Source organism: Aplysia californica, unplaced genomic scaffold (assembly GCF_000002075.1).
Source record: "Aplysia californica isolate F4 #8 unplaced genomic scaffold, AplCal3.0 scaffold00006, whole genome shotgun sequence".
NCBI classification, from domain to species: domain Eukaryota; kingdom Metazoa; phylum Mollusca; class Gastropoda; order Aplysiida; family Aplysiidae; genus Aplysia; species Aplysia californica.
The window spans coordinates 3404944-3417898 of NW_004797276.1; the positions used below are offsets into that span (position 1 = coordinate 3404944).

Genomic DNA, 12955 nt, shown 5'->3' on the forward strand with positions numbered 1-12955 from the left:
TTCCGATTATTTGCTCCGAAAACCTTGTGGGAACTCTGTGTATATTTCTAATGTTTTTCTTCTTGATTCTTTGCTGTGTTGTTAGTAATACACCATGCTATGGAATTGAACCCTCTGTCTGAAAGCGTGATGCTGTTGAGGATGTACAAGTGTGCTGTTTGTGGGAGGTGGAAGTTGGACTCTCTCTTCTCTTGTGACATGCTCAAGGTCAGGCTGTTACTTCCCTTGGTTGACCCGTAAATATATTACAATAATTTATTCCCTTGGGTTGTAACTGCAATGGTTCAGAGTGTGCATTCTTTTTTACTTGTCTGTGTTTCAAACTCAATTTTTAAGGTCTTCTCGACTCTCTTTGGGAACGAAAATGTAAGGGCAAGGGGTAATAAAAATCCTTTTATTATTTTTACAAAAATTGGCATAGCACCTCACAAGCTGAAGGCAGCAGACCATTTTCTTTTTCAGCAGATTTATCAGTGAACAGTGCACAAAATTGCATATTCAAACATGTGGATGAATTAATAGAATTTCTGCTCTTATAGACACCCATTAATACTTGCAACCAGTCAGAGATTTATCTCTAATACTGGGGGGGGGGGGGGTCATGATTCAACAGTAGCAAGATGGTTATCAGCAGAGGTGGGAATACTCAATTTGTTTTTACTGTTTCAGGGGGTGGGTGGTTGAGCTCTTATCTGCACAGCTGTTTAAATTTAAACTAATCGTTATTCCTTTACTTTATGACTTCATGCTAGAAACCCTTTGAGTTTGAGAGATTTTTTCTTCATTCGGTCTTAGATTTCGACTTGTTTTCCAGAGTGAAGAATACATTTATAAAATTTAGAAGTGACCTTTCACTTTCATTCATGATTGCTAGTTATATATTTATGTTTGTTGTGTGTGTGTGTGAAACAGAGGTCTGTTGTAAGATGAACACTATCATATGAGCAGAGAACTTTTGCACATCATGCTTCTGGACAGAGAGAACAACTGTAAAAGTAAAAGTAAAAGCTTTTTGAAATCCCCTACCGTACTCATAATTTAAAAGCTATACATATATTTGTTTAGCTATACATGTGCTGTGGTTCCAAACCTTGCAGGCATCATGATTTTCGACTTTCAATGTTGTGCTTTTCCCATTGCCCCATGCCAAATTCTTTCTTCTGAAATGCTGTGTGAGATTTTGCTTATGGCACAAACCTTGCTATTGTCTAATGTCAGTTGTATTTATTATCTGATTTCTTTTTCTTTTTTTATCTTCTGGAACTCTCTTTGTTTCTTCTCTCTCTTCTCAGCTCATTTTCCATTCTGTCTAGACCACTCAGTAGAACAATTCACCCTCATGCAAATGTAAATTTGTGCCATGGTATAAGTATTAATCAAAGTAAAGTCTTTCACCCATTCAATGTTGGTCTGAGTTTTCATTTGTTTCAATTGCGGGCTTTGGTGCTGGGGGGAACTGAGCACTTATGGACCTGTCCGGTGTGCAATGACGTTGTTGCCCAGGACAGGTAATACAGGTAATTTGTTTCAATTAAAAGGGTTTGCCACATTTATTATTTTTTTCTGTGGTGTTCCTTTACAGGTGATTTTCTTGTCAAGCTCAGTAAGGTTGGGGACTCTCACGGTCAAGAGGTACGGTGTTCGCTTCTCATTCAATAGGTGCTGGTTTCAAAACCTGACAGTGACAGAAAATGTTATTCTTTACAAAATGTATCCTTTCACCTCCTTTTCTGTCCTACTGTCTGCTTTCATCTCCACTTGCTGCCCTCCCCCCCCCCCCCCTCTTTTGGGCTCCTGATTTTTTCTGCAGCCTTTCTACTGCTACTAACTGGCTCTTTCTTACTGCTGTCTTTCACTTTCAGCCACACCCCTGATCTGAGGGTAGGTTAGATCTAACACCTAGCTTTCTCAGATATGGGCAAAAAAATCTCAAAAGTTGTGCACGTTAAAGATCCCTTGCCGGTAGTCCTACTAAAATTTATATGAGTAGATTTCGGCGGCCACCCTCGCAACCTTCAAAATTAATTCCTTCCAAACTGAAAATGCTTATTGTTGTGTCCCGCAAGCTCATATATATATATATATGACCGTATGCAGATGCAAGCGCCGTATATAACACTTACCCCCAAAAAAAATTACGGGTCAATCTCTCTTGCAGGAAGGTCAGAGTGGGCAACTTTTGGTGCAAGATACTCTTCAGTGTAGTTTAGTGGATGGTTGGCGGGTGCTCTGATGTTAAGTCTGCTCCTTTCCTATCAAAATCTAATGCGTGTTTGTGACTCTTGTGATACCTCTAATCTTTGGAACTTATATGACCGAATTGTGTGGCAAGTGCCATAACTCTTACCATAAATTCTTTTAAAAAACATCAATCTTGTTTGGATGGCGGGATTTTCTTTTTTTATCATTATTTAAAGACACTGCACTGCCCCATGGCTGAACCTAGAAACTTTGTAAATAGTGACTTTTTGTGTTTTATGCAGCAACAGCACAAACCACTGAAGAAATGAGGATCAGGTAGGCCTACTCACTCTCACTCAATAAGCAAAAGGTTGGGAATGCTGTCATGTACAAGCCAACATGTAGGGTAAGAATTGAACAACTTCACGGAGGTATAAAACTGTCACCGTGGTTTTATGCACACAAAAAAAAAGAAAGAAATTATGCAAACTGAGCCCAAAAATGTGAAATTATGCGATTCTGTTAATTTTAACAAAGAACAAGGAAGGAAAATAATCAGAAATTATGCAAAAAATGATCAAATTTTGCTCAATTATGCGGGGTGCATAAAACCACGGGGACAGATAAAATCCCATCCTGAAATACTTTTCCTCTCAGAAGTATGTATTGCCAGGAAGGCCCAGCTCCCCATCTTCAAAAATGATATTCCTGTTGATCATTTTGATCTCCATAGATTTGTAGTTTTAGCTCTCAGTCTCACATAGTTGGAGCTTGCTAAACAATGTTGTTCACCTTTGACATTATAATGAACTTTTTAAAAAGGGAAAGATGAAATCTGCTAGTGCTAGAGCAGCTTTCTAAAGCTGGCCATACCTTTATGTGGCAAGCTGTTGCAGTATGAATAAGTGCCAGCAGATAGCAGCTTCACCATAACAGGATTCTCAGCTTCTGCCACATGTCACAACATTGGACCTTCTGAAAGTATAGTGTACCACCACCACAAGGTATAGGCTTACAGATGGTGCCAGTGGTGCAGGGGTTAGCTTTGGCTCAGAAGATATGTGAGCCAGCGTGGTGGAATCAGGCTCTCGTCAATTTTTGGGCAAGTAGAGTTATTGCTTTCATCTGAAAGCTTATTCACTTATTGTTATTTGGATGAAAAAAATATAATTTTATCTTGAAAACAAGTCGAGATATTTGCGAAAGAAAGAGGTGGGGTTCACCTGTTTTCAGAATAAAAATTAGTGAGAAAATGGTCACCAAATATTAGTTATTGCCTTAGCTTAAGAATCCATGGTAACTGAAAATTTACTTTTTTTTTGCCTTTTATCAATTCTTTTCAGAAAAATCCACACTGAAATGAGTTCTTTAATGGGCATTAAAGGAGTTGAGCCAAAAAACAAAAATTTGATAAAAATTCACAAACCTGTGGAAAAATCAAACGCAAGTTTCTTTACTTTCATTATTTTGACAAGAGCCTGATTCCACCACGCTGCCTCACATATGGATTTGATTCCTGAGAGGTGAAGTTTTTCATCCAGTATCTCCATTTGTCTACAGGGATTTTGTATCCTACTGAGCCCTTTGGCCGTACATGCAGATTCAAAGCAGCCCACCCCCTATTAAACGATTAAATTGTGTTGATGAGGGCTTAAAACATTTGAAATTTCAGGCATAAGGGGCATATCAGTAGACACATAGGTTAGCCAAAGGACTCGTGTGTGGCTCACACTACACAGACTACAAGTACAACCAGCATCTTTATTTTAGTGATGCTTCGCCATCATACACAAAAGATGTGAATTCAATTCCTGAGTGGGGAATTTTTTATTTCACCTCTCCCGTCTTTCTACAGAGATGTTTAACGTTCAGTCTGGACTAGCTCTTAACACAGGCAGGATCATAGCTATTAGCCTCCTTCCCAAACGACCAAATTAAATTTTCTACTGGGGCTAAAAACTTAATTACAATTACAGGCACTGGGTGTAGATTTGTCGACAAGTAGGTCGGCGACAGGACTCCAGCAAGTGCAGCTCACACTGCACAGTCCATATTGTCAGTTCTTTATTAAAATAAGATTAGACAAGCACTTCATAGACACTACGGAAAATAAAAAATACTCAGGGTTGCACATGCAACGAAAAAAAAAAAAAGAGGCATCTAGGTGTAGTAAGACTTCATGCAGCTTTTCAGGCCAAGGACCCAGAATTCTCAGCACGACTCTTTGTCAACTTCCTGCAGATCAGTATGAGATGAGTTGAAGCGAACTACACAGTTTGTACGCGACATCGGACTGACTGTCTAGCTGCTGTCATCGAGAACGAGGAAGAAGAAGAAGAAGTATGAGATGAATCTTTACTTATCAATGAATTCAGTAAGCATAAAAACCTAAATGCCTCAAATTAAGGAAATTTGGAGCCCAAAAACTAGTGCACTTGAAAAAATCATATCAACTCCTCGGCACTATTTTACAGTGCACCAGGGCTGTAGTTCTTACTAAGTGTTTCAAATTTCACGATTGAGCAGTTAGATGTGCAGAAAATAATAACACCATCTCTTCCCTTAATATCGATAGTGAAAACAACAGTTGCTGAGCTGAAGTAAATATGGTCCTTCCTTTTTATTAAAATCTCAAAACATGGAAAAGGACAAAACAACAAGTTCACACATAGCATGAAATCTAGTACACTTTTTTCTCTACCTGGAGGACACTGACATTTCAATGGGGGGGGGGGGGGGGCATTTTTTTTCGTTAAAGAAAAATTGCCCTTGTATAAGAGTCATTAATTGAACAGGTACTTCAATTTCAAGACACAATCAATTTTTTTGTTCTAAGCATTTTCAGTTCTGGTCACATTAGACAAATAGACCCTAATCTTTTTTCAAAGACAAAAAAACCCACAACAACAACCTGAACATCATAGAGAAAACATTTTAAAAGTTATTTAGTCTTGATAAATAAACATCCGTTTAAAATATATTCTGGTATGCATTACTTTTTTTGCACTAGAGTATGAAAAATGAATCAATGAATCACAGGACATCTGACAAAAGAAACAACAAAAACAAACACAAAAAAACAAAGAACAAAAATCCATGAAAATGTCATCCATGAAAATGTCATCCAGGAATATGTCATCCATCCAATGTAAGTGTCCGTCACAAAACTCCTGTGAATTCTGTCCAGCTGCAGCACCTTTTCCATCACTAGACACTCCTCTCCCAGTTGCACATTCAGCCTTATTTCCTGACCATCTCATCACCATGGGGGTTGCATGGGTTGGGGATTTTGTAGATAGGACATCACCACAGCTGATATAGACAACCTAAAGGTGACAAAGACAAACAACAGCAAAAGCTGCATTAACAGGTTTTAAAAAATTCATTTTGGTTATTCTTCAACAGAAGAAGGAGGGGAAGGAAGAAGAAAAAGAATTGCATTTATATAGCAATATGATTTTTCCGAAAATAGAAATAATTCTTTTTAAATTATAGATTCTCTTTTAATTGGTTGGCACTTGCAGAGACAGCTTGGTCAATAAAACATAGGTTACCAAAGTGCTCTTCAACCAACAGCCTTTCTAAGCTTTAACTTTAACTGAAGAATCAGAGACTCAATTCAGAATCACATCCCAATCCATTTCAACAAAGCCGAGATCAGATTTAAAAAGAAGACATATATATATATATATATATATATATATATATATATATTCCATTAACTCGGAGAACTTCCAGCATAGAGCAGAAGAAAAAAAGCATACAGACTCAATAAAATCACAGGTACATTAAATAACAATTCATCACTTACAGGCAGTTAAGAGAAAACAATGCAGTAATGCAAAAATTCTTTTAGTATTTTTATACAGAAGGGTTTATGAAGGATATTTTTTTACTGAATTCATACAACGCAATCAGGAATATGAATAATAAACCTGGCAACTAGTCAGACTTATAAGCAGCAAAATAAAAACCCACTTCTAATAACTTTTATGAACTCTGGTAAGGCAAAATCACTTAAATGACTTTACACAATCGCATGAAACTGAACCCTATGTACATACTTCAACATGTCATAACACACTCATCATTTATTGAAGGTAACAAGGAATGCATGGCAGGGGGAAAAAATACAAAACTCACATGAAACTGCTCAGCATCTGTTTGGTATCATCTGAGGTCCTTGAGTTTGCAAAACTGATGAAGGAACAGTAGACAGCTACCCATGCGCACCATTTGAGCTGTTCAGTGAAGAAAATGTGAAACACACATACGATTTGAGGAATGATAAGAGCAGTGTCTAGTCAAAGAACATACATTAGAATATCACCTGGTGATCAAAACTTTTTTTTTAATGGTTTGAAAAAAATTATTGATGAAGTAATCAATGTTTTACGGCACTTTTAATACAATATTCTATTGAAAGTTATTTTCATATCTCTAGTATACTTTACTTTACTTTAACTTTTCCGATCCAGCGGCCATTTGGGTTCTAGCCCTTCGGTCTGTCGATATGGCAAAGAATTGACAGGTTTTAATCAGCTGTGCTTTGTCGCTGTATAGAGTGTTTCCGATGTCTGGGGAGGCAGGTAGGTAGGTGCTACGCAGATCACAAAGTGCTGGGCAGTTAAAGAGGTGATGTGGTACTGTTTCATCCTGGCAGTCGCACAACGGGCAGTCGGGTGGGGAATCCTTGCGGATCCTTTTAAGGTAGGAATTTAGTGGTATGTATTGTGTTCGCAGGCGAAATATCGTGACTTGTTCTCTTTTACTCAGGGAATTTATTGCATCTTTAGAGTTGGGGGCTGTCATGTGTGCAAATACAGTTCTTCCAGTAATAAATGAAGTAGTATAAATGAAATAAAATACTCCTAAGCTGCTGAAAAAAATATTCCATAACACGAACCTTCTTCAAGAATTGACTGTACTCTATTTGTATTTAATCTCTGAGACAAGAGGCAATTTAATGGGGGGGAAAAAATAGAGGCACTACTCGACCTTGTAAGTTTGCTTTACGCCTCTAGCAGTGGAGTGTAAGTGTTTCTCTGTTACTTGCTGCTCGTCACAATATACAATCAGAATGGGCAAAACAGGGAAATGACTTGTTGGTGAAAAAAACATTTGAATTTAGCAGTTGCTGAAGCGATCTTGAACGCTCTATTTAAATAAGGGTGAAAGGCACTTCTACAAAAACTCCCCTTGGCAAGTATGGAGAACTAACCTTGATGATCTACTCCAGCCACAAATCATTCAAGTTATAAAACTAAAAGCAATTTGTTTGAAGCAAGGCTATCACACCTCATCACGCTCATTTGATATTTGTCCAAGTAATTTTTTTGCGTTTTAAGAAAAAAAACCTGTTTTTTGTTTTTTTGTATTAAAATGATAAATTCTCCAAAGGGCCTTCACAGAAATCTCGGGAATAATCAAATTATCCAGATGAGGCCATAGCTCAGTTGGCCCCAAAAACGACCCAGGCAGTTATCGAATGAGCATGATGACTTAATCAGCTAAACATGGAGAATGAAAATCAAAATGGCATTTGATCAAAATTAGCTCTGTCCTTCCTTTTGCCACAATAGGCTTTAAACTTGAAAACAAACTGAGTGGTTTTCTTTTTCCTAACCCTAAAGAAGAACGCATTTCGCACTGTCCTTTTTGGTATTGACCAAAAAAAAATTATTAATCTGTAAGCTTAGCTGCCAACTTTTCAAAATTTAAAAACCTTCTTCCAATGCGGCAGGTTAAGATAGTTGGCATTAGCTAAGAAATCCCCCTCCAAACCCTTCACACACATTTTTTTGCATTTAATAAATTCAAAGTTATATCAAAGTAAACCTTCAACCGAAGACAACTGACTAATGGGCTTCCTTCTCATTATAATCTGCAAACCTCGTTCTCAAGTTCATAATTTTCTGAAGCATTAGTAAGTCCAAGAAGAGCAATGCTACAAAACGAAGAATGCACATTTTCTATTACAAAATCAGACTTCCGTACTCAGACCTTAACATAAGTATTAAACACATTTTTCCCATATCAATTGGCAACTATGTGTAAGATATACAAACTACAAACATTATAGATTTTATTTTCAAGTTGAAAGTCATATACGAGAAACAGATTTGGTTTGGATCACTGCCACTGAAAATTCAAAATCCATCTCTCCCCTGAAACATGAATCTCTTGCATAATAAAGAGAAACAGTATGTTTCGGAAAAACCATGGACATTGTGCATACGTCTACAAGTCAATGAGCCTGCTGGTAAAAATCCCTTCACCACAGGTTGAAGAATGTAATTTCTACAAGTTATACGTAAGCATGATGTGGAAGAACAAGAAAAACACGGAAGACCAGACAAGACATACCTTCATCATTAGCCCACACATACTAAAGATCATCCCCAAGAGATTCATGTAGTCAGGTGTTGGGTCATCAGCCGGGCTACCTGCAGGCTGAGCCTTGTACCTGGAGATTGCCATAACAAAAAACAAAACATGTAATACAATTTTGTTCAAATACATTATACATATATATATATATATGTACATTTCACGTCTGCTTCATAGCGCAAGGCATTAATGCTCATCTAAAAAAGGAGGAGCCTAGCCGTACTTAAGTACGGGTAGACTGCCAGGCTAGCCGTACTTAAAGACGGCTAGACTGTCAGGCTAGCCGTACTTAATATTGATGGCTGAATTGTAAATGAAATTTTTAGTTTGCAATGCCTAAAGTATTTGTATTTCAGACAGGTGCCATACATGTATTTGAACCTGAATAATTGCTAGATCTAGATCTAATGAGAACTGTGTACTAAAACAGGCTTGAGTCGATAGGGCCAAACCTAGATCTAAGTACGGCTAGCCACTTTGTTTAAAAAATCCTCCTCACAAGGAAATCAAACTCTCATCTTCTGCAAGTGCCAACAAAGCCCCTAACCACTACACCACAGACGCCGTTTTTTTAACTAGATCACTCCATGGTACAAAGTAGGCCGACATGTGAACAGAATGATTGAAATGTGAAAAACGGCACAGGCATGTTTTGTACAGCAATATCAATATTAAAATGTAAAGAGGTATGAATGCATGAGATGAAAGGAAAAGAACTCAAAATTAAGAAAATGTAGCCTATCAGCCTACTTCAAACTGAATTTACTCACTCATGTCTCAAACCTAAAGGATGCTTTATTTTCTTACTTTTATTTACTATGATATATATCCCATCCTGTGTGATTACAGTCAATCTCATAGGGGGACACCATGATTGTTTAGCTATACACAAAACTTCCTCCAGAAGTGCCACTGCCACTCAACCCAATTGTCACTCAGCGTAGTGGATAGGTCCAGAAATAAAGCACTTGAGGACATTTCTGGTGGATTTTTTGGCAGGCTTCTAAAATGACAGTTAAAAAATAGAAAATTACAGAAAACGATAGTTATCAGTGAAATCTGATGGTCCAATCTTACAAGTCTTGTTTCAGTGCTTCCACCAGCTGAAGCTGAAAAGTAAGGAATATTCTGCGGGGGGGGGGGACTGGAGGCTGTGATCACGTTCACGAGAGTGGCAAATCTTTGACTCGATGGGCAGTTCATTGATCTCAACTTCTCCCTCTCGGTTGATCGGCTGTGCTGGTCCAGGTTCTAATTCCGTAAATTATGATCAGAAAAGTGGGATCCAAGCCGAATATAGACCTTCTGAGTGAATCAAAGTGAGATCTTAGGGGTGACTTTTGTATCTGTGGTAAAAATTCTGTTTTCTTAAAACACCAGGATCTTAAACGAACCGGGATTGTAAGCGATGGGACCTTAGGCGGAGACTACTGTCGTAATCGTAAAAGCCAGCTCTATTCAGACTCAAATCCGATTAGATTTTTTATCTATTCGGACTCGGGTCAGAAAAAAATTATTTATTTATTCAGACTCTGCTTCTAAGTGAGTTATGTGAGAGCAAGGAGGTTACATAATACTGTCGTCAGGGGATTTTACGTAAAACCAGAATTATAACTAGAATTACCAAGTACATGGTAACTCACAACTCAGGGTCTTTCCAGCACCACAAGCCTACACAGCATCAACATTACTTCCACCACTATATGTCTTTCCACACATTTAATTTCACTTTGTTGTTTATAGTTTTTCTGTAATTAATTTTTTTAAATTTTTATATCACATCACACAAAAGTCGGCAGCCATGGCCTCTTCCCAACACCTCTTCCCTTAGCAAGCCGAGAGTGCGAGATCGCTACACGCAATCTCATTGGTCGACATAATTAACTTTGCCCCCGTCAAGGTCAACTCAACTTGGTTGTACTGTTCATACTAATGATTCAGGGAGGGCAAAGGTCTAGTAACTGGATGTTAAAGCTCACATCTCGATTGTTATCATTATAACAAAAATATTTTCATGATCATGCTGGAAATATCTAAATAGGAACAAGGGTCAGAAGTCGGAATGGACGTCATGCCTGACTTAATTCAGAGTCCCAATATTATTTTTGCCTAACTTCGATTACTTCGAATTGTAAAAGAGACTGGTTCACCCTTAGCAGCACATGCGACTAAACGTAGAACGACACACATTTTCCTGATTGGCTGCTAATTTTAGTAATGTGATGTCATCACTTCCTGGGATACCCACAGACTATTTTTAATAAGGCCGTGGAAGTACCAAAGATCGTGTATACATGGTACAGTAGAGAATCTTTGGAGGTACCGCATGGAATGACATGTTGGGTCAGTGGCTTGACGTATTATATTATCCGTATCAATGTGTTTCGCAAGGTAAATTTCACACTTGCGGCTAACTGCAGCCCATCAGCCATGCTTAACTGATAGGTTACAAAGTTTCCGGAGTATGTTAATACAGTAGAACATGACTGTAGCGGGACCATCCCTACAGCGGGACCTTACCGGAAACCCATTTTTTCTTCATGTAAACTCAATTACTTATGCTTGGATCAGGACAAGGAAAGTCCCGAACTCGGATACAGTGGGACAGATCGAGCGAGCGCTAGTTGGGGGGTGGGGGCGCTGTAGGCGGCCTCTAAACAGGCAGTCGGCGTTGTGACTGGCTAGTCCAGTGATGAGTGAGGTGGGGCAGGCAGTAGGCCTAGAGAGAAATCGTGCGGAGAGATACGTTGTGTGAACCACTTCAAACGTGATTTAGATCTGGTATAGCACTAGCCCTAGGCTAGGCCAAAAAGCAGGGTTGGGTTGATTTAAATCAGTTGATTTTTTAGATTTAAATCAACTTGATTTTTAAATAAAAATCAGTGATTTAAATCACTTTGTTTTAAAATTATTTTTATTCAGTTTTTACATATTTCAACATTCAGAATTCCTTCCTTGGTTTCATAAAACTGATATACATATAAGTTTAAGTAGACTAATATAATCATGTTTAAAAGTCTGCTTTCCCTCCTTTCACTGCAAAATAATACAGTATTCAATTTACTTTTTTTTTTCTTTAATTGAAATCAGAGCTGGGTTGATTTAAATCAGTTGATTTTTTAAATATTTTAATCAACTTGATTTTTGAAATAAAAATCAGTGATTTAAATCACTTTTTAAAAATGCATTCAGTTTTTACATATTTGAACATTCAGAATTCCTTTCCTTGGTTTTATTAAACAGAATATAAGGTTTAGTAGACTAACATAAAATCATGCTTAAAAGTCTGCTTTCCCCCCTGCTGTCACTGTAAAATAATGCAGTATTCAATTGACTTTTTTTCATAATTAAAATCAGGGTTGGGTTGATTTAAATCAGTTGATTTTTTAAAATTTAAATCAACTTGATTTTAAAAATAAAACTCAGTGATTTAAATCACTTTTAAAAAATGTATTCTGTTTTTACATCTTTAAATATTCAGAATTCCTTTCCTTGGTTTTATAAAACAGTAGGCCTATATAAGGTTTAGTAGACTAATATAATCATGCTTAAAATAGTTAAAAGTCTGCTTTCCCCCTTGTCACTGTAAGTAGTAAAATAATACAGTATTCAATTTACTTTTATTTTCATTATTGAAATTAACATTTTCTTTTTCTTTTTAGACTTTTCTTTTTCTTTTTAGACAAACACAAGCCCGCGCACACACACACACTGTAATAAAATGCAAGTTTAACAATGCATAATTACCCCCCACCCTTCCTTTTAGATTGAAGTTTTCTTCATTTTTTGTCTGTAGCCGTAATTCACTGATATATACATATGGGTAGCGATATTTCCACGGCATGCCGTCTGATCATCAGAAGTGATATTTCCACGGCATGCCGTCTGAACATCGGAAGTGATATTTCTACGGCATGACGTCTGAACATCGGAAGTGATACTTGTACGGCATGCCGTCTGAAGATCGTAATTTATATTTCGACGGCGTGCCGTCTGAACATCGGAAGTGATACTTATACGGTATGCCGTCTTGAGTCTTAAGAAAGTTTATATTTCGACGGCATTCTGCCCAAATACAGGGCTGCAGTTATTCATAAAATAGTCTGAATAGCTCTAACTAAGAATCACTAACTTGATCTTGTCAGAGTTGTTTGTACAATTCCTGTCTCTCATTCTCTCACCACCCTCTCTCCCCCCCCTCTCTCTCTCTCTCTCTCTTACTAGACTACACTTTCTCTCACTCACTTTTACACTTTCTCTCCCTACTTTTGCCCCTCTTTTTGTCTTACTTTCTTTGTTGTTTCCTTTCTGTCTCTCTGTCATTCTCTCTTTCATTCTCCCCCTCATTCTCTCTCTCTCTCTCTCTCTCTCTCTCTCTCTCCCT

General features: G+C 37.7%; 1 protein-coding gene across 1 annotated transcript in view; it reads right to left on the minus strand.

Annotated features, from left to right (window-relative positions):
* Positions 1 to 4772: 4772 nt before the first annotated feature.
* Positions 4773 to 12955, minus strand: part of LOC101853745 (protein Asterix) — a 13577-nt gene continuing 5394 nt past the window's right edge. Inside the window, exons 2-4 of the mRNA XM_005089539.2 lie at positions 8548 to 8647; positions 6325 to 6422; positions 4773 to 5507 (exon numbers count right to left, since the gene is read on the minus strand). Coding sequence (XP_005089596.1) covers positions 5441 to 5507; positions 6325 to 6422; positions 8548 to 8647 — 265 coding nt within the window. The 3' untranslated portion in view covers positions 4773 to 5440. The remainder of the gene's footprint in view (positions 5508 to 6324; positions 6423 to 8547; positions 8648 to 12955) is intronic.